Source organism: Diabrotica virgifera, chromosome 1 (genome assembly GCF_917563875.1).
Source record: "Diabrotica virgifera virgifera chromosome 1, PGI_DIABVI_V3a".
NCBI classification, from domain to species: domain Eukaryota; kingdom Metazoa; phylum Arthropoda; class Insecta; order Coleoptera; family Chrysomelidae; genus Diabrotica; species Diabrotica virgifera.
This window is the reverse complement of record NC_065443.1, coordinates 117,143,955-117,167,712: the sequence shown is the minus strand read 5'-3', so window position 1 is coordinate 117,167,712 and position 23,758 is coordinate 117,143,955. Positions and strand designations below refer to the sequence as shown.

At 33.5% G+C, this 23,758-nt stretch overlaps 1 protein-coding gene across 2 annotated transcripts in view; it reads left to right on the top strand.

Annotated features, from left to right (window-relative positions):
* Positions 1–19,958, top strand: part of LOC126890619 (uncharacterized) — a 34,144-nt gene extending 14,186 nt beyond the window's left edge. Inside the window, exons 2-6 of one of the 2 annotated variants that reach the window (XM_050659710.1) lie at positions 3,414–3,556; positions 8,382–8,617; positions 11,768–11,953; positions 14,520–14,842; positions 19,520–19,958. In XM_050659710.1, the coding sequence (XP_050515667.1) occupies positions 3,414–3,556; positions 8,382–8,617; positions 11,768–11,953; positions 14,520–14,842; positions 19,520–19,875 (1,244 nt within the window). In that variant the 3' untranslated portion in view covers positions 19,876–19,958. The remainder of the gene's footprint in view (positions 1–3,413; positions 3,557–8,381; positions 8,618–11,767; positions 11,954–14,519; positions 14,843–19,519) is intronic. The other variant, XM_050659714.1, reaches the window with a different exon arrangement.
* Positions 19,959–23,758: the final 3,800 nt, after the last annotated feature.

The following is a 23,758-nucleotide window of genomic DNA, read 5'->3' as shown; positions in this document are numbered from 1 at the left end:
TCCCTGATATTCGTCGAAGTATTTTCATCTCTGGTGTTTCTAGTAGTCGTCTCGTTTTATATGTGTCAGGTCTTGTCTCCGCCTGTATGTCAATATAGGTCTGATTTCTGCTTTATAGATTCTTACTTTTGTATCTTGTCTTAGGTGTTTGTTCTTCCAGTTTGTGTCATTAAGAGATCCCGCCATTTTACTTGCCTTTAAGCTTTGCTGTCGTACTTCCTTTATCATAACTGCCACATCTGAGCCTGCTAAAAGCTCCACGACTTCCGGTATCTGCAATAAAATCTGTAGTCTTCCCTGTGGTAATCCTATTAATCAGATGTTAAAATTCTTCAATAATATTGATAATATTGGTACTATTGCTTTCAATTAACACACGGTGTAAATTGCGAAGAACTTTTGATTTACATTTGATTAATAAGATTACCACAACTTGTGATGAATACAGACTCTAAACTCCGCTAAGACAAACGTGATGGTTGTTAGTAAATCGTCAATACAACCCGAAATGGTAACAGCTTATGGTGAACAACTGGAAAGTGGATAGAACTAAACTAACAGTACTACCTATCTTGATTTTAATCTAAATGAGAACTGGGACATGAGGAAAGAAATTAGAATACGTATAAAGATGGCAAGAGCTGAATCATTTACGATGAAGAAACTGATATATGGAAACAATATCACCGGAGTCTGAAAATTAGATTAATGTGATGTTATGTGTTCTCTGTAACCCCAAGCTATCAGTCACAATAAGATTGAGAACACTAAAGTGTTATGTGTGGTCTCTATTACTATATGGCTGTGAGACCTGGACATTAAAACAGTATGACGTCAACAAACTGAATTCTTTCGAAATGTGGATGTACTGCCGAATGCTAAGAATAAGCTGGACCAGCAGAACTACAAATGAAGAAGTACTGGAAATAATTGAACACACGTCCTCATCTGGTCAATACAATCAAAATTAGAAAGACGTCATATCTAGGACACATAATGCGCCATAGGGAATTTAAGCAGCTCCATGTAATATTAGAAGGCAAAATCGAAGGTAAAAGGCGGTATAGGAAGAATGAAAAAATCCTGGCTCCGCAACATGAGATATTGGACCCACACAACAGGGAATGACTTAATTCATCAAGCCCAGAACAGACAGAAATTTGCCATATTGATCGCCAATCTCAATAGAGAAGGCACTTAGGAGGAGAAGGATGTGTTCTCTCCTCTTTTGTATCGTGTCGTAGTTTGGACTTTAACGGATACACTTCTCAAGGAACTGGAAGCCTTTGAAATTTGGGTTTATCGGAGAATCCTACGAATAAGTTGGTTGGATAAAGTTCTTAACGAAGTTGTTTTGGAAAGAATAGGAAAAGTTACGGAAGTCGCCAGAAAAGTTAAGAATCGCAAACTTGAATATTGTGACCATGCGGTGGTGCCCAAAATCCCGACAGCCAAATTCCCGACAGCCAAAATCCCGACGACCAAAACACGCGACACGCCAGAATCCCGACACGCCGGAATCCCGACAGGCCAAAATCCCGACATGCAACAATCCTCGCATAAGTAAAAATTCCGACCACTACATTTTGAGTATCTATTGTTTCCTTTTCAAATGCAATACCAAATCATATTATAGAGTATTGAAATTGAATAATTATTACTTACTAACAAGTACGGGTACTAATTATTATGTATTCAAAAAAATATATATAAAATCTTTTTTTATAATATAAAAGCTATACTTACTGAAATGGAAGGTTGTAAGTGACATGATAATATCTTATATATGAATATAAACTTGAATTCAGGATTTGATTATACATATATTATTGGCCTATATATTGGCAAAAGAAATAATTTAATTCATATACCCATTTTAGACATTTTATTTACAAAATTAGTTCATATTAAATGGTAAATACTTTTGTTTAGTAACAAAAAATAAAAAAACAGATGGCCATAAACAAAAAACAAGAAATACATGTAATTATATGTTAAAAAGAAACTTATCAAACCTGTCGGGATTTTGGCCTGTCGGGATTCTGGCGTGTCGGGATTTTGGCCGTCGCGATTGTGGCTGTCGGGATTTTGGCTGTCGGGATTTTGGGGTAGACCCGTGGCCATGATATGCGACACCCAGATATATATAATATACTCTATTTAATAACACAAGGCAAGGTAGACGGAAGAAGAGGGCCACGTCGAAGAAGAACGTCATGGCTTAGAAACCAGAGAGAATGGTTTAAGAGAGCCTCTGCATCTCTCTTCCTAGCTGCCGTTAACAAACTTACTATAACCAATTCGATATCCAACGCCCGATAATAGAGCACGATACACGAAGATTCTTTCTGATCATCTTACAAGAAAAAAATACATGATTCGTACAAACAGCGATTCTTAACTCAAGAAATCAGATTTTTAACACGTTCAGTGCTACTCTTATATTAGTAACATTGCTGCCGGCCTGATACATATTTTTGAAATTTTTGGCTCCCCGTTATTGTTAATATGTGTGTTACTATAAGCGTTAAAAACAAGACAAAATAAGTACACACATTACCACAAGTGCTATCACTCCTACGATACACACACTACAAGTGCTAGCATATAACTAAACATTATATTCGATATGGTATATGACGCACCGGTGCATCATCCGTCCCTCTACAAGAACTAGTTTGACGCACCGGTGCGTCATCAGCACTGAACGTGTTAACTGTCTTTAATCGAGGGAAACGAGAAAGCTGATACACCGCCAAGGAAGCTCCATCATGCAACAGAGTCACCGACAAAATGCGACTTTAAGTTATTCTTAAAGAAATCTGTGTATATCATATTTGGGAGGACCATACTGAGAAAATATGCAAAAACCAAGTTCTAAAAAAGCTTCTTCTTCTTCTTCTTCTACGGCACTTCAGCCCAAATTGAGCCTTGGCCTCCTTTATTTTTTGCCTCCACCCTTGCTTGTCTGTGGCTGCTCTTCTCCATACACGGACTCCTAAAAGGGCTTGTGCGTCGCTGTTTACTGTGTCTACCTAGCGCTTTCGTGGCTTCCCAATGCTTTCGTGGCTTCCCAACCGGTCTCTTTCCTTGCATTCTAGCATTCAGTGCTCGTTTTGGTAGCCTATCCTCTCCGATTCTTTTCTAAAAAAGCTAACAGTTCCTAATCGTCTCTTCCTTTTCTTCCTAGCATCTCTGACAAGAAGAGACAAGGTCATAATAGGAAAATTAAGGATAAGACAGACACGCTTAATTCATGGTCTTTTGGTCAAAACTAATATCTATGAAAAAAAAGAATATTTAAAAACGATAATAACCATATACTGGAAATTTCAGTTTTGTTTATCTTTCAGTTTCCACTAGTTTATGCTCATAGTGTTACTTTATTTTCAATAACCAATACTTGGTTTCAGATGCCTCGAAATGTGGAGATGTACATCTCACAGTTTCACCAAGAGACGCATTTTTGGAGATGAACTGGGTGACGACGTGTGAAGGTGCGACAAATGTTCCGGATGAAATTATATTATCTAGAAAAAATATGGAATCAAGTGACGTAAGTTTAAAACAAACAAATGATAATATTGACTGTATTTGTAACGTTTAACAAATTATGTACCAAAACAAAACTAAACAAAACAATATCACGTGTTTCCTCTTTTTACATCAACAAGCTTCCGATACACTCATTACACGCTTTGTGAAGGACCCGTGACTCATTTTAACTACTAATTTTCACCTTTAAATATGCAAAATACTTTCCGGGAAAATGTTAATTATCAATTAACTAGTGATTTTGCCCGTTGCCATGCGACAGGGTATTCAATCAATCGTCATCTACAAGATTTTGGTTTTCTATTTTATAACAATTTTTTCTGCTTGTTTGATGAAGTTTTAAACGGCTTCTTTTCCTTCATTACATCATACATTCATGATACACCTAGGTAAGAGAAGATTTTAGCTATAATTGATATTAAAACTGCATTTCCAATGTATCAAAATTCATGAGATTAATACTGACATCGTTGTCGATTTTAAAGATGTTTTGCTTCTATTTGTAGAGAAACTATTTGTAGAAAATCGAAATCTGTATAAAAACCAAATGTTAAAATTGTTCAACGAATTAAACACATTCCAAAATTTTGCAAAAATACAATACATTTGCCATAGTATTATAAGTAGTCCAATCGTTAGATATTTGACCTCCAAAAATTAATACGAATAAACTAAAATTTGCTGAGAATGTTAATTTTGGGACCCCAAAAAAAATGTAAAAAAGTTGGCCACTCCTACCGCCGGGCTTCCTCCTAAAACCCCCTCGAAGGGGGTGTTCCCCCATGCTGTAGAAAAAAATGTTTCAAACAAGAAATATAGCTGAGATAATTTTGACCAAAAATGTTTATTATTCTCCGTTTGAAAATTATTAATAGCACAGTTTTTACGACGCAGGACCTCGATTTTTTACCCTTCGCTTCGTTATCGAACGTATTCGCTCCGTATCTGTTTAGTATACGTAACGAATACGTTCGATAACGAAGCAAAGGGTCAAAAATCGAGGCCCTGGTCATCTGTATTAGTTTATGACTTCGAATACAATGACATATACAATACAAATGACTTGCGTCGTAAAAACTGTGCTATCAATAATTTTCAAACGGAGTATAGTACTTTTTGTGTAGAAAGTACCGTTTTCTCTGAAACAAGGCTGGAAGCGACTGGCGATTTGGAACGTCATTTACGCACTCCAAATCAATTTTTTTAATATAATGTGTAACAACTCGACGGTAAAAATTTGATATCTTTTGATTAGAGTGTCCTATCAACAAAAATCAAAATGCGTTTTAAAGATGAAAAGGGCAGCTTTCGTATCCAAATTTTTCATTTTGTCGCAAATGAAGTTAGTTTACTACCGCAACTGTTAAATAAATAAAAATTGCACGGTTTTTCCCATTTTTTCATAATTCTTCCTTCTATTTTATCGTGCCCCTTCGTATCTGTTTAGTGTACAAATAACAAATGATCGATAACGAAGCGAAGGGTCAAAAATCGAGGCCCTGGTCATCTGTATTAGTTTATGACTTCGAATACAATGACATATACAATACAAATGACTTGCGTCGTAAAAACTGTGCTATCAATAATTTTCAAACGGAGTATAGTACTTTTTGTGTAGAAAGTACCGTTTTCTCTGAAACAAGGCTGGAAGCGACTGGCGATTTGGAACGTCATTTACGCACTCCAAATCAATTTTTTTTTAATATAATGTGTATCAACTCGATGGTAAAAATTTGATATCTTTTGATTAGAGTGTCCTATGAACAAAAATCAAAATGCGTTTTAAAGATGAAAAGGGAAGCTTTCGTATCCAATTTTTTCATTTTGTCGCAAATGAAGTTAGTTTACTACCGCAACTGTTAAATAAATAAAAATTGCACGGTTTTTCCCATTTTTTTCATAATTCTTCCTTCTATTTTATCGTGTCCCCCCCTAATTTTTACTTACACCCTCCTATTTTATTGTGTCTCCCTCTAACTTTTCCTGACACCCTCCTATTTTATCCTATCTCTCTAATTTTTTCTAACTCCCTCCTAGTTTATCGTGTCACCCTCTAAAAATTTCTTGACTCCCTTCCATTTTAACGTGGCTCTCTCTAATGTTTTCTAGCTTCCTTCTATTTTATCGTTTTTTACTCTAATTTTTCCTTATTCGTTCCTTCTTCTTCTTTAAGTACCGTGCCCAAATTTTTAGGCGTGGGTAGCTTCCATAACAATTTGCCGATATCGTTCTCGATCTTGTGCGGCATGTAACAATTGATCTGCTGATAAGCCAGTCCATTGACGAAGGTTTCGGAGCCATGAATATTTCTTTCGACCAATTCCTCTTTTTCCGTCGATCTTTCCATTGAGTATTAACTGCAGCATCCTGTATCTGCTACCTCTCATTATATGTCCCAGATATTCAAGCTTTCTCTTTTTTATCATCTTCATTAAGTCACCTTCGCCTTGACCTACTCTGTTTAAGACTTCTCTGTTTGAAATGCGTTGAACCCAAGATATTCTGAGCATTCTACGATACGACCACATCTCAAAGGCTTCTAATTTGTTCATCATGTTAACCTTCATGATCCAGGTTTCACATCCATATAGTAATACAGGATACACATAACATTTTAGGAACTTGATTCTTAGTTGTAAATTCAGCTGAGAGTTGCTCAGAATAGATCTAAGTTTCATAAATGCTCCTCTTGCAATTGCTATACGAGTTTTAATTTCTTCATCCGGATTTAGTGTCTCGTTTATCCAACATCCTAGGTATTTAAAATGGTTAACTTTTGTTATTGATTCATCACTGACAATTAGTTGCATAGGGCCGACGTCTTGTTTACTAACCACAAGTAACTTTGTCTTTGTTGCATTTATGTTAAGTCCGTTAATGGAGCATTCTCTAGTGACTCGATCAATAAGGAATTGAAGATCTTCGATATTTTCAGCCATGATCGCGGTGTCGTCTGCATATCTGATGTTGTTAATAGTTTTTCCCCCGATTCGAACTCCACATTGTCCTTCCAAGGCTTCATTAAAAATTATTTCTGAGTATACGTTAAACAAAGTTGGGGATAACACACAACCCTGTCTGACACCTCTTTGAATGCAAATTTTGTGTTTCTTTGCCGTCTACCAGAATAGAAGCTTCTTGATTCCAATATAGATGTTGTAAAAGTCTCAGATCTTTATCATCTATTCCAATCATTTCTAGATATTCAAACAACCTATCATGTTCAACTCTATCAAACGCCTTCTCAAAATCTATAAAGCAGACGTAAATTGGTTTCTGTACTTCCCATGATCGTTGAAGTAATGTTAACATTGAGAACAAAGCTTCCCTTGTTCCCAATCCTTCTCTGAAACCGAATTGTTTGTTTCCCATTGTCTGTTCACATTTCTGCTTGATTCTATTAAGAATTATCTTAAGAAGTAGCTTGAGAGAGTGGCTCATGAGACTAATTAGTTTAAAGTCTTTACATGATGATGTATTAGGTTTTTTTGGGAGTGGAATAAATGTAGACTCCAACCATATCTGTGGCATCATTCCAGTCTCGTATATATGGTTATAAATGTTTGTTAATTGTGAGACATTATCGTCATCCAGAAGTTTGAGCCAGTCTGATGGTATTTGATCAGGGCCTGGAGATTTCCCATTTTTGCTCTGTTTGATGGCTTTCTCTACTTCCGCTTTTAAAATACTAGGACCAGTATTCGTATACTTTGTGGTGTTAAGTGGTGGCCTCGTATCCAGGAAGAGCTCTTTTATATAGTTAGTCCATTCTTCCTTTTTTTCATCCAAGTCGAGAATTATGTTACCTTTGGAGTTTCTCATAAAGTGAGGAGTTCTTTTTCTCTGAGTGTAGGTAATTTCTTTAAGCTTTTTATGTATATTAAACTCGTCATGTTTTCTTTGTAGTTCTTCGTTCCTAGTTTATCGTTTACAGGAGTAAACCCAATCACGGGAATGAACCCATTCACGGGAGTAAAGACATTCACGGGAGTAAACGCACTCACAGGAGCAAGTTGGTTGTACATTGGATGTAGCATGTTGAAATGCAGATCATAATATGCAAGAATGAAACAAAAATGGAAAATAAAAATTACTTCAAATCATTGATTTATTCATTCGTGACAGCTTATTTTAAGTTTAAAATAATTATCTAATTAATTGTGCATACAATTTTACAAAACATTTTTAAAAACTATATTTTTATTTATAGTTGGTCTGTGCCCATTGAATTGGCAAGTACCTAGCATCTTCGAGCAGGGAACCATGGCACCCTTTTAGCATGTGTTCCACTATATCTATTAACATCGACTTGTAGTCATAAAATTTTAATATATTATATTATGTAAGCCATATATGATGGGGTTAACACTATATACAGTGTGCTAGTTTCAAACTACTCGGCAGGATGCACTGAAGATGTTCTGTATAGAACGAAAACGTTTTGCAATCCATGACATTTTAAATAGTTTTTAAATAAACGATTTTATATCAGAATACATCTCGAAGTTTTTACTTCTGTATGAGTTTTTTTTTCTATATTTTTATGTACATATGAGTTGGTAGTTGAGATTTATTTCCTAGATGGCGCTATGAGTTATCCTCCCGGACAAACGCGTTTCCTCTTGACGTGTCTCCTACGCTTTTACTTGATTAGATTAATAAATCATTTGTTACTCACTTTATCACCTGTGAATCCTTGTGTCCATACTTACTGGCTGCCAAGCCCATAGATTAAATCATCAACAACTACGTTTCACAGCGCTGTTTGTCCACACCTCTTCGTTATCCTTAAATAAATAGTAACTAATCTTGATATTAATTTATAGGAGGATCATGGCATCATATTGAGGATAAAACCAAGTGATTATCCTTCTGGGTATTTAAAAACCACTGCAAAATTCGGTCAACCGTATCTGCCGGGAGGATGGGACTTGGAAGACGAAAAAACATCCAGAGCTCCCGGTCCTCACTGTTTCGCCTACTGGATAGCTTCTTCCCATAATAATGACGTTATACATTCAAGATGCCTTGCCGTTCAGCCAACATGGATGACCGACAATAGGTAAACATTAATGGTGTGTATAAGCTGGAAAAATTATGAGAGACGTATGAGAGAAATGTGTAACTTCTATTGCATGTACAATCTTGAGGGATTTTCAATATTGAACATTACTTTTAAGACAGTTTCTAACATCCCAAATGGCCTTGCAAGATGACCTTATTTTTAAATATTTGTGTTCAAAGATATCACGGCTACACTTTACCAATGAGTAGTTACATATTATGGTCTTATTTTGCTGCTTTGGTATCTCTTCACTCTTCACCAACTCGGAACTATTCTTTTCCGTAATTTGATTATCAGCGACTGTTTCTTACACTGTTTCTCCCATTACACGTAAATGTTTAAACATTTTTCTTTCTTTAACATTTACCAATATTACCTTCTATTTTATATGCATAAAAGAGAAGAAAGAACTCCATATAAAATACCTGAATATTAATAGAAACTATGAGGACTTAGAGCAGAGACACTGACTCTAACCAAGGCAACAGCGTCGAAAATGCGGGTTGCTCAAAGGCGCATGGAAAGATCCATGCTGGGCGTAACTCTACGGGATAAAATAAGAAATGAAGATCTCAGACAAACAACCGGTATCGCAGATGTTGTAGAACGTATCACCAGGCTCAAATGGAACTGGGCAGGACACGTCGCCAGGCTGAAAGATTCAAGATGGGCACGAAGGCTGATGGAGTGGAGACCAAGAGAAGATAAACGAAGTAGAGGAAGGCCGCCTACACGATGGACAGATGATATCAGGCGGATTAGTAAAAACTGGCAAAAATCAGCACAAAACCGTGAAGTGTGGAAACAATTGGGGGAGACCTATGTCCAGCAGTGGACGTAAATTGGTTGGATGATGATGAGGACTTAGAACTATCAGGAAAAAAATAAAAAAGAAAAGGCCAATAAAAAAATGAAAGAGGGGGGGAATACACAGAGATAGAACACCACATAGGAGGAATGAGAAATTCAGAGTCATGGCTTATCTCGCAGTCACTTCAAAGAAATAAAACAGAGAAAATCAAGATAGGAAGACTCAAAGAAAACCTACTATAAAATCAAAGAAGACCAGGCAGAGTTCATAGCGGAAAAAGCATCCTTAGATCACATTTACACGGTCGATCAACTAATAGATAAAAATATGGCCCAAAATAGATCCGTCCATCTGCTTTTGTAGATCTTAGAAGGTCTATGACTCGATACATAGAACCAACCTATGGGAAGCAATCATGGTACAATAAAGTTTCATGGTACAATTTTGCGCATGACATTTGACAGCTGAGGTCAAGTGTGTAACGTAGCAAAGATCCCTGTGAGCCATTATTTGTAATGATAGTTACTATTATGTGGATTATTTTGCAAAATTCTTATAATTAACTCGTTTTAGCGATTTTTCTCAGTTTTTTGGCTGGACTCAAGTGTAGCTACAAATTTTGAGTACCTAAATTACAACGTGATCAACAACAAATTAAGAAGTGGGATACTCTGTATATTTGAAAATTATTTTAAATTTGTAGCGACCCATTTTTATGTGGATATTTGGATATTACTTTTTTGTATCTTTAAACAACTGAAATATCGAACTCTGGAGTACCACTTATCAACCTGTATGTATAATAAACAAATAATAATTAAAAAATGCTTTATAATAGATATCTGTGTTAACAAAATAACAAGTTTCTAAAATATCAGTTTCAAAACCGCTCTAAAATAACTACCCGAAAATCAACAAAATTAAATTGCTTAGCTAAAAAATATTTTTTATTATTAAATATTATAATAACACAACTTTATCATTTCTTTATAATTACTGTAATTAAATTAGCCAAATTATATTAAAAATTTAAAATTAAAAAGTCTTTTTTATAAAACTACATTCAAATATTGCGTGAAGAAGGATCTTTACTACGTCATGAGCGAAAGCGACCGATTTTGGAACATTACGTGCCATACCTGGGAAATTTATTGTATCATGGGAAGCAATGGAAGATGTCGAAGTTCCACGAATATTAATAAAAGCGCTCTACAAGAATAACAACGTAGCTATCAAAACAGACAATAGAATATGTAGTCCATTTAAGATGGCAAAGGGACTGCTACAGGGCTGCTCCACATCTCCTACCCTATTCAAAATATTCGTGGAAATCCATGAAACGATGGAAAAGAAAGTGCGAAGGAATGGGTATACCAGTAAGAAACAAATATCTATATACCCTAGGTTTGGCTGACGACCAAATAGTGATCGCATAAGACAAAGATGGCCTTAGTTTTAGGATGAGAAAACTGGAATATACAAATAATGGGATGGAAATAAACCTAAAGAAAACTGAATACCTAACAACGGAAAATATAAGATTAAAACAGCTCAAAATAGGCTAAGGTAAACAAATCAAAGGAACAGACAAGTATTTAGGTTTCATAATATCAAACAAAGGAACAACTGAAGAAGATATAAAAAATAGACTAGGATAAACAAGAGACTGCATACGAAAATTGAACCCGCTACTGTGGTACAGGAACTCAGGAACATCAGCATAAAAAACAAAAAGAAGAATATATAACACCATGACAAGAAGTATCCTCAGTTTAACTCAGTTATGGGTGTGAAAATTGGATAATAGATAAGGAAACCAAAAACAAAATAAGAGCAACAGATATGTAATTCCTGAGAAGAAGCTGCAGAGTACCATGAAGAGATAGAATAAATAACAGAGATTAAGAAAAGAATGGGAATGAACTCAGACTCACATATAATAGACTACAAAAAACAGAAGGTACCGGCATGTCCGAAGAGCAGACCAAAAACGTTAGATAAATAGAATAACGGAGTGGAGCCTAGTAGAAAGAAGGAAGAGAGGCAGATCCCCAAGATCTTTCAGAGATGAAGTGGACGAAGCAATGGACAAAAGAAATCTACAGGAAGGGGACTGAAGAACTGGTTGACTGAAGGAATGTAGTGAAAACTGTGGAAACCCTCATTATATATACCATCCATTTTACACTTTTGGCTTTCAAAAGTTTGTGCTTTTATTTATAACCCTTCTTTTTTCTCTCTCTCTCCCTCTCTCTTTCTCTTTCGCGTCAGTTAAATATTCATAATATATCTTTAAATTGGAGATATTTATTACATTAAACTTTTATTTCTTTTAGAAACATATTAGGAACTCGAAATATCGAAGATTTAATGATACCAGGGACTCATAACTCAGGAGCAAATACTGCCGGAGGAACATTTCAAGAGAAGTTCATTTTGAATCAAGATCGTGACATATGGACTCAATTAGTTTTTGGAATTAGGTATTTGGATTTCAGGATAGGATACTATGGAGCTGAAGGGCAAGTAGAATGTTAAATCATGCTTTATAGTCTAGTAAAATAAAATTACACTACATGTAAATCAAAATGTAAATTCGTACAGGTTGAAACAAATTTTATATCAAAGTTTAGGTGGGTACAAAAGATATTTTCATGAAAGTATCCAAACCATACAAGGGGATCATTGTTTAAATAATTAAAAAGGGGTCATTTTTGCAAAAAAATTACTTTTTTAACTGCTGAGGTCATTCAATTACTAATGAAGGTCTATAGGATTATTTTCTGCAAAGTTGAAGGGTAAATCTTTCACATAAGACTTACTAAATTAAATTTGACCCCCTATTTATTTAACTAATTATACATAAAACTTTAAAAACAAATTTGCAAATAATTATTTTTAGCGTTTTAAATAAGCACTATAAAATATCTTATTTTACAGGAGAAGTTGCGCTATGTTATCAGTATAAACAAAAAAAAATTGGTCCAAAAATATTTAATATTTTTTGAGATATTGAATTTGTTTATTAAATGTTACTCTATTTTCAATTGCAAAAACGCGGTCGTTGCCAAAGAAATATTCACCTGTATTAAATCTTATTATTTTTATTTTTATGTACGTTTTCGATAAATGTATTGATAAATTCAGATTTCAATTAAACTTCCCCCTAAAATGGCATTTGAAAATTATTCAAATTTGTTTATAATTTGTTTTTTTAATAACGTCGCGGGGATTAAATATTTTGAAATGCCGTTTCGATAATTGGGTTCCTGGGAATTTTTCACTAATAAACAAATTTTTTTGTCTTTTTTTCCTCTTCTTTTTTTTTCTTGGAGTTATATTACTACGGGCCCTTTTAGGGTTAAGTTTCATTAAGAATGTCGAATCTCTAAGCTGTAGATTCTAGACCTAAAAATATTAACTACTTATTGAGTTACAGTGTGTTTTAATTAAAAATTTAAAAACTATTTTTACCAAGTACTTTCAAACTATTTGACGTATCCTTATCATACTTGGCAGAAAGTGTGGGTACTATACAGTCTACTAAATTGTGATAAACAACAGTTTCTAGCTACTACCAGAGGCGTACGGCAGGGGATAGTTAATGGTTGACCCTTCCCAAATTCTACGCCACTGAGGGAATTACTATTTTAGCGAAATTTTTCGATTCTCCAATACTTTCTATGTAAATAATATACTCTTTACTGGTAACGATTAAGTTATTAGTTTTCGAGAAATTGGACGTTAAAAATGGAACGGCATAGTTATTTTGATTCATTCATTCATTCATATTAAACTTCCAATATCTCTCAAACTGATGACTTTATCGATACCAATAAAGTTATTTACATACAAAGTATTGTAGAATCGAAAAATTTCGCTAAAATAGTAATTCATTCAGTGGCGTAGAATTAGGGAAGGGTCAATCATTCACTATCCCCTCTCGTACGCCTCTGGCACTAGCTAGAAACGTTTATTAATCACAATTTAGTAGGGTGTATAATAGCCACACTTTCTGCCAAGTATGATAAGGATACGTCAAATAGTTTTAAAGTACTTGGTAACAATAATTCCTAAATTTTTAAATAAAACACCCTGTAACTCAGTAAGTAGCCGCATTTTATTTAAGAGATTTTAGTTAAATCTTAATATTTTTAGGTCTAGAATCTACAACTCAGAGATTCAACATTCTTAATAAAATTTAACTCTAAAAGGGCCCGTAGTAATAAAACTCCAAGAAAAAAAAAGAAGAAGAAAAAACGACAAAAAATTTTGTTAATTAGTAAAAAATTCCCAGGAACCCAATTATCGAAACGGCGTTTCAAAATACTTAATCCCCGCGACGTTATTAAAAAAACAAATTATAAACAAAGAATAATTTTCAAATGCCATTTTAGGGGGGTTTAATTGAAATTTGAATTTATCAATATATTTATCGAAAATATACATAAAAATAAAAGTATTGAGATTTTAAGCAGGTGAATATTTCATTGGCAACAACCGCGTTCTTGCAATTGAAAATATAGTATCATTTAATAAACAAATTAAATATCTCAAAAAATATTAAATATTTTTCAACCAATTTTTTTTTTTTCGCTTAATACTGGTAGCATAGCGCAACTTAGTCTGTAAAATAAGATATTTTATAGTGCTTATTTAAAACGCTAAAAATAATTTTTTGCAAATTTGTTTTTAAAGTTTTATATACAATTATTTAAATAAATAGGGTGTCAAATTTAATTTAGTAAGTCTTATGTGAAAGATTTACCCTTCAACTTTGCAGAAAAAATCCCATAGACTTTCATTAATTAAGTGAATTACCTCAGCAGTTAAAAAAGTATTTTTTTTGCAAAAATGACCCCTTTTTAATTATTTAAACAATGATCCCCTTGTATGATTTGGATACTTTCTTGAAAATATCTTTTGTACCCACCTAAACTTTGATATAAAATTTGTTTTAACCTGTACGAATTTACATTTTGACTCTTTTTTATTTTATTAGGCTATTATTGCGTGATCAATTTTTGTAGTATCATTAGTTCATTATTATCTTTTTGTATCGACATCTCTTTCATATTTTGTTTACAGATTTTTCCTAAACCACGACAAATTCAAAATCCAGGAAGTCCGACCGCTATTCCGACAGATTCGAAAATTCTTGGAAGCTTCACCGGATGAGATCGTGATTTTGGATTTCCACAGGTTTCCCCACCCCTCCCAGTTCCCACCTCATTTGCATACTCAATTCATCGAAATTGTGAATGAAGATCTGGGAGATTTGGCGGTACCTGTGTTCAATGGACGCAAGGGACCGACGTTAAACGAGATCTGGGCTACTAATAAGAGTTTGATTGTTGCTTATAATAATCAGCAGGTTGTGGAAGCTGCAAGAGATCTTAATTTGGTCGATAGTAAGTATATTTTGTAGATAATCAAAAGGATATATACAGTGTGAGTCATTGAAATCATAAACAGCGGTCGTTTGCAAGGTATACTCCAATACTTTTCGAAAATGGCGCAATTAGCATTTTTTTGATATCATTAGTCACTTTGGTTATTTTAATACTAACTTATTTATTTATTATTTTACTATTTTATTACTTATTTAGGGCCTAATTGTCTCAATAAATTTTTGGATTCAAAGCAAACTTTTAAGATTACAACTTCAAGTGGATAATGCTCCAATCGAGCAAGTGAAAGTGAAAACAATCAAATACTTGGGAATGATGGTGAATGACCAATAGGCAGATGCCTCAACAAGAAATAAAATGCCGCACCGAACAAGCAAGACAAGCTTTTATTAAATTTAAACTGCTACTTTGTAACCGCAATCTTTCCTTCAATCTCCGTTACAGAATGGTTAAGTGCTATAATATTGTTATACGGCATGGAGATATAGACGTTAAATATATCTTCCAATAATAAGTTGGAGGCCTTCAAAATGTGGATCTTCCAAAGAATGGAGAAGAATGTTCCACATATCATGGAAAGATAGGGTGAGAAACGAGGAAGTCTTAAGAAGAACAAATACAGAGAGAGAATTGCTCAATTTTAGTAAAGCACGAAAAATTGGATACCTGGGCCATATCCTGAGAGGGGAAAAATACGAAATTCCTCAACTAATCATCCAAGGAAAGGATGAGAACAAGAGGAGAGTAGGTCGCAAATAAATATCGTGGCTGCGAAATATAAAGAACTGGGCAGGCATAACTAACACTGGCGAAATTTTGCATGCCGCAAAAGACAGACGTCTGACCTTAGATAATTCGCCAACGCACTATAGGTAGTGTTGCCCAAATGCAAGACCAAGACGAGACTTAGACAGTCTTGGTCTTGGTCTTGCGCCAATACACCTGGTCCTGGTCTTGGTCTTGCACTCTCGGTCTTGGTCTTGATCTTGCAGCAAGAGTCTTGCAAGTCTCGCAGTCACCCATTAGCCTATTGCTATTTATTTATTAAGCGTTACTTTAGATCTTAGAATAACGTACATTTCATAGCTTCTAAAATTGCCGATGGGGGATGGCGTCTACTCGCAGTATTATAGTCGGTGTAAGAGAGAGAAAGTATTCGAAATCATGAAATAACAAATGTTATATTATTTGTTATTTCATTATTTCGAATACGTCCTCTCTTTACACCGACTATAACACTACGCATAGTCGCCATCCTCCACCGGCACCTTTAGAATCTGTACACTGTAACAGAGTGGGTACATTTTAATTTTGAATTAACATAGCCATAGTAATGACCAATAAAATTAATAAATGTCTAAACTGACATTGGTTAAGGTGTGAACCCACGGTCTAAGCGATCCGTGCCTATGCTCTAACTAACTGAGCTATCCATGGCTCACGGGATGTCAGTCTGTTCTAATAAACGTTTGCATTTAAGGCTATGGGTACATAATTCGCAAATATTTTACGTGTATCCCTACTTTTTCTGTCTTTACACGGCAAATTACGTGTAGTAAAATTCACACTGGTGTGGATATGTAAACATTACTAGAATGTCATTCTACTTGAAAATGTCATAATTAATTTAAAGAGATGGCTTTTGAATGTTCTTGGATAACTGTTATTTTTATAATTGCAAATTATTAATTCAGTTAATAAATGTGATAATTTTTTCACTAACTATGTTTTCAGTGATTGTAATAATTTATTTGTACAACAAAAACTAATAATCAATCGAGAAAAGAGGAAAAGTGTTTAAGTGATTTTTTAATAATATGTTATTTTGGAACGCTTACAATTTTGAACATCTCTAACAACAAAATACTTGGATCACAGGATATATCTGATGTATTCTCTGCTTGGATCTTTCACAAATAATACACAATAAATAAGTTTTTATTAAGTTCACGTCTTAAATCAATTATTTATCAAATACACTATATATCAATAATATTTAATCAATTTCTCAAAATATTCCCGATGCAATGTCAAATATTTAAAATTTTCACTGATTGTCAGTGTCTGACTGACAATATATGCTGACAATATTATATTCAGTTGAGTGCGTTGTAAGACAAAGACAGATTTGGAAAATATTACCACGGCATTGTGTTCATTTTTTTCAAATCCTGAAAAAACCAATAAATATTTTTGAAAAATTTAAACGCAGAATGAAAGACTAAATTATTACCGAGGGCCGAAAGTCCCTTAGAATAAATAAAAAGTTTATTTTGAATGAGATATTTGAATTTAAAAATCACACTAAATTTTCTCTTAGTTTTTTCACCCCTGTAACTTATTAAAATAAACATTGTAGAAGTTCTCAGGGACTTTCGGCCCTCGCTAATAACGTAATCTTTCATTCTGCGTTTGAATTTTTCCAAAATACTTATTAGTTTTCTCAGGATTTGAAAAAAATGAATCCCCATTTGAATAGCATTGCAGCCGAAAATACGTTCCGATCCTCTTAATAAGCTTACATGTTCTAAAGCATGGTTATAATACAAAAAAACCAAATTAAGGACATAAAGTTGACTGCATTTCAAAGACTATTATCTGTCTAGAAAGGGATTGATCGACCCCCAGCTTATACGAAGTGGAATAAAAGAGTTATACAATTTGCCATTTATTTAATTAAAAAATAAAATACAATACAAATTAAATTGCAGAACAGTGCGCAATTGCTTTAACGTTATTGTTACTTTATCTTTATATTAATTTTTTTGACCAAGAATTAATACAAAGTACATAATAAAATTCTTTTTACTCGTTACTATCCAAATTATCCAATACCCTAAATAGGATATTGTTACTTTCCTAGGCCAATAGTCCAATACCCTACCGTTACTTCGTTTGTAAATATTTCGGTATCTTGTGTATAGGGTAGCCAGAATGATCTGTTAATTTGTCTCGTTACTTTTGAATAACATTAACACCACAATTATTAAAGTAATTTAGAAAAAGCATGAAAATAGAGACTTCATCTTGTATCATTCAAGTGTCAATGAAATTTAAACTGTTAATTTCTTGTTTGTAGTCTGCTGCGCGATTAAAAAGAATGATTAGTTTAAATTTCTTTATCAAAGATAAGCATATCGAAAACTGAAAAGGTAATATAATCTGCCTCGCGATTGACAACGCGACATGTGTCGGTGTCATAAACGCCGAAAAAATGGCATACCAAAGAAAGAAACTTATTGTTCATTATGTTAAAATATAATATAAATAGACTGTTGTTTGATAGTTGTTAGTCGAAAATAGCCGAGAGCGAAGAAATCGTCTGCTGGAAATCAATGTTCAAAATGTTTTATTTTTACATTGTACTTATGACCTCTGAGTACGTATCAAATGTGGCAAATGTTCTTTTAATAGATATTTTGATTCGCTATGTATTGTTCGTAATGCGCATAAGTTTACAAATTTTTGTTAGATATTTTTTGCATCTCATAGAGTCTCTATGCATCTAAGCATATATTACCCGAAATATTATACTACCTAACTGACACTCGGTCCTAACTGCAAGACGCAAGAGTCTCGCAGGGTTAGTCTTGTTCTTGCTCAAATCTTGCAGGGTCAGTCTTGGTCTTGGTCTTGCTAAAATTAGGCGGTCTTGGTTTTGGTCTTGCGAAAATGCAAGAACAAGACCAAGACCGATTTTGGGCAACACTAACTATAGGTGCATGCCATAATAAGAAGAAGAAGGTATGTACAACTAAATTTGAACATACTTAAAAGTTTACTACACTGCTAAATTAATGTCTACCTAATCAAGTGTTCAAAATGCCCTTCGTTGTTAATTTAACAGTATCCTAAACGATGCGATGGTAGAATGCGTCTATTGAATTTCTCCATGTTTCTCTGGAAATTAATATGGAGTAATCAATAATCCTTTGCCTTAGATCTGCAACACTTGCTGGTTTAGTTTTATAAATTCTACTTTTCAAGTATCCATAATAAAAATAATCTTTAGGATTCAAATCGGGTAAACGAAAAGGTCATTCAATACTACCTAATCTACCAATCGTACATATGTTCAAGAAATATCTAATCTAAATAAAGGGCCGATTAAAGGGACATTTACACAAACTGCGCTGGAGCATCTCTTTAAAATTTACTCAAAACTTTCAAGGCAGCTACAATTTCATTTCTAAGCAGCATTTCATAATTATCGCTTTTTAAATTTCCTTTGTCACGTATCTAGTGTGGATCTACCTCACTATATACCTCAAATTTTGACGATTTACATTCTCACACAGTATAAATGTTACTTCGTCGGAAAAACATACCTTGCTAACGAAGTTCTCGTCAGTTAAAATTTTATTCATCAGTACCTTACTAAAATGTAATTTACTGTGGAAGTCATCTTCATTTAATTCTTGCAACAACTGTGTTTTGTGAGGTTTAAATAAATTTTTATGTAAATAATACAAGCAGGACTGAAAAATGACCTACTTACATCATGTATTTGTGCAGCTCTGCGTGAAGATGTATGTGGTCCTTCATCGAAACTCTGCATTAATCTAAAGTTTTATTGACTTTTATAACACTTTCTTCAGAACGCTTTACAATTTTTTGTATCATTGTAAATATATTATTAAATATTGTATAAAATATTTGGAATAAATTTGTTTTTAGGAAAACCCTGGCTATGGTATCCCCTTTCCCAATTTTGGGCAGATACCAAGTCTCTGCCAAAACTGAAGAAATATATGGAGACGTCCATTGCAGAACATGCTCAAACCAGACGCACTAATCCCTTGTGGTCACTGATGGCAGAACTAACTCCCCAACCAATCGACATCGTTTTTAACACATACAATTTAAGAAAACTGGCTCAAGATACTAACAGAGAAATTACTAAATGGTTTAGAGACGAATTTGGTAAAGATAGCAATATCGTAGCTACTGATTATTTCTTGGGTAATGACATTATTGACGTTGCTATAGAAATTAACACCAAAGGCAACCGTAGCAAAGTTATATCTAGGTAGAAATATTTAGTTTTCTATCAGATTTTTTTATTATTTGTTGACTGAATGTATATATTTATATTTTCAATAAAAAATGACAAGAATTTTGTTCACTCTTTTCACGTGGTAATAGATTTTTTTGTTTCAGTTGAAACCTACATTTCTTATTGTAGAGAAACAGACGAATATTTCGAACCGATCTTATGAATAATCTGAGAAGATATTGAAAGCTTATATAATATTTTTCTTGGATGGTCTATAAATTTATATTCTTCATCATCGTCATCCTGGTTCTACAGCCCTTAAAGGATCACGACCTTCTCAAGCTTTTTGTGCCATTCTACACACAACATTGCTTGGATTTTTCAGTTGGGAATACCGATCTCTCAAGATTGTGTATCTACTCCGTCTATACACTTTGATCTATGCGCTTTGATCTACCCCGTCTTCTAATTCCCACTTTGTGATCCTCATTCCTTTCTAATACTGTTGCGCTTTTTCTGGTTGATCTTCTTTAATATTCCTGCTGCTTGCTTTAGATTTTTCTACTTTTAACATATTATTCAGCCGTGTGATGGATGACCGAAGTTATCGTTAACGTACAGTTATCCTGTAGTTAAGTTATAATCCTCGAATTGGTGTGATGTACCTATCATATTTAACTTAACTACTTGCGTTATTTCTTGACAGTTCTTGAGTTATCTGATATATCAACTGTCACTTTATAACGCGACGTTAAACCTAAAACTATGAGATAACTCTGGAGTTATGTAAGGTTAAGTTCATCTTTTGACTTGTTTTAGACAGACATCAAGTGAATTTAGAAGCTAATAAGTTAATAATTAAGAATAGAAGGGTACCTAATACAATTTTACAAATTATACAAAAATCAAATCGAGAGATACAAGTTGATATCTTATTTTAAGTACCTACTGAGCTTTCTATCCAGAGTTGCCAGATGATATTTTATAAATCCACCACTTAGAAACTCAAATTCCCTCAAATTGAAGCTCAAATACCGCAAATTTAAATTTTTGCCGCATTTTAATAAATTAGTAGTCAAATGAAGAGAACAGTAAACCAAAATTATACTACTTATCAACGAGGGCCCTGGAAATAATTCATAGTTTCTATCGTGTTCGATTATATGGGAGTATAATATATTACAGTTCTATATACATTCGCAAATTTAGTTTACCATGACCCCTTAAAATCCTCCATAATTTTCCGCCCTCAAAAAATCCCACTACAATTTCTGCTTGGAAAAATTTCAATAGACGCTTTCAAATTACCCCAAAATTGTGGGAAAATACACCAATCTGGCAACCCTGTTTCTATCTACCGTTTGAAACAGCTGTTTGCTGTTCGGTCATCGGCGGTGGCCGACGACAGGTATTAACTTTTACGGTCATCTACCCATCCTGTAGCATGTTCTGAACAATCTCTTACACTCACTACAACTTGTACTATTTCTACATAAGGTTCTCTTCGTTACTTCAAACTTTGTTCCTCAAATGTTATTTCTAATATAACGTTGAAGAAATAACTATCTCATAACGGTGACGGATACATCACATCGAGTTTTAGCTAAATAGTTATGGGATCGTTATTCCTGAGAGTTATCTTAACTTTAACTCAAACGTTAAAGATAACTTCGGTCATCCATCACAAGGCTGATTATATGGTGTTATCTTTGTAGTATTTCTGTATCTCTACATATTCTGCTGTTGTCATAAATCTTTTGTCCCTTTGATTTATCTATTTTTCTTCAAGAAAAATTAAAGGTGTGAGGCTATGAGAAGAAGAAGACATCATCATTATATTTACGTTTAGCCCTAGGCGGGGTAAGCTGTATGGATAAAGAGAGAACAAGAAGACCCACTGCCTCAAATTCAATAGGGTTCTTGCGTACAGCAAGAGAAATCTTTAGGACCAATAAGAGAGTCCCTAGGAGCTTTAGTTCAAGAAAAACCACATAAATGTATAAAAAACGAGACTCCAGGGTTTTAGAGTGTTTTTTAATAAGAGGATCCTCTAACTAAAGCATCTCAACATGTGCCTATAAATATTGATTATCATAATCAACCATTACAATAATTACTTTTATAATATTGTTTTGATCAATACGTAGGTACATCATGTTATAGATTATGTTTTCATAGTCTTGTCAATTCAACGTATTCTAAAAAGACTAGGAAGAAGTTTATAGCACAAATAATGGGAAAACAATGATAAAAATATGTAATTTTCATTTCAGTTATTTAGAGAATAAAAAGAATTTACTCGACGTACCAGTGACATCTGGTGAAAATTCCCTACACTACTAGGAACAACAATGAATAATAATTCATTGATCTCAATGATTTAGAATAAAAAAATATAATTATATTATGTTACTAAGTTATATATGTACCTAATTGATCCAATGTAATTTTATAGTAAAGAATACGTTCAAAGTCAGACACATGAATTTCATTTTATATAATTTAATCTTTATTTAGTTCGGTATAAGCTGTATAGATGGCGTTAGCAATCTATGCAGCTTATATTCTGTAGGTATATCATATAAATTTTTACGAAATAGCTACATATTAGGTTTCCGCCACATGCATTAGCTATTCCTCTTTCTTTTTAACTGTTCAACATTCAGTTCCATACATCATAGCAGATCTTAAGACTATTTTATAGAACTTTTAATTCGGTTTCTTTTAAATTTTTCTGTCACTTAACATATCACTCGCTTCCTTCCATTTCATCCATTCAATCATAATTCTATTGCATGCTACTATATAAACACTATATTATGCAAAAGAATTATTTCGTATTAGTTTCACTCCTGAGTATCGACGCCATTTTTTTGTTGGATTTTGTCACGTTGAATAGACGGGAGGTGAAGTGCAAATTATAGACCTCCCTAGTCTTCTTTAATTCAACATTCGTTTGGTTCGCAAGTAATAGAAACCACGAAGACCTATGACAGTAGCTGCTTACACTATTTGGCAAAATGACTGTAAAAATTGAAAATTTAGAGTCCTCACCAATTTTTTGGCGAGTAACAATACATTAATCTCACAGGTACGAAAATTTTATGTATCTGCTTTATTCAATAAAAATAATAAAACAAGCACATAACAAGAACGATTTGTTTAATAAAAGAAAAGTCATACATTGCTAGGCATGTGAAATTAAAATATCAGTCCTTGAAAGTAGTTTTCCACGTATATAAAAAAAGATAAAATACAAAAAATAATTAGGCTCATTATCATCAAGAAGATAGATACATCATCATATTACAGTGTTTTACCTTTGTACAAAAACTTAACATTAAATATAATATATAAATTAGAGCTTCTGGCTGTATTTTACATGTGACTTGATTCTTTACATAGTAAAGACATACAATATACATCAGTCGGTCAGTTCATAGAGATATTAAAATACCTACACAATGAGCAGAATAACAAAAATTGCAGAATTCGTTTATGTTTATTTATGTGTTTTTTTTTATATGTGTTTCGTTATTCTGTTCAATATGTACGTGATAAAATATAAATTTAATACATTCCTATATTTTAGTTACTAATTTTATCTAAAAATATTATTACTTGTTTTATATAAAATCACTTAACAAAAAGCTAAATTGTGATTTTGATGAAGAGAGGAGGGGAGATGATTTACTAAAGAAAGTTTGGAGGGAAAATTTGGATAGTTTCAGCGGTAACTGAGATCAATAAGTATTATTCAAAGAGTTTTATAGCAGTTTTTAATACTCTGTAGCAGTTAAAAAGTCTATTTGTAAATCTAAGATCATCATTTAATAGAGCCACAAAAATTTTTAATTCGATTTATGAGATAGAATCAATGAAAATGAAGTAGATCTATTCAGAAAACTCAACAATAGTTT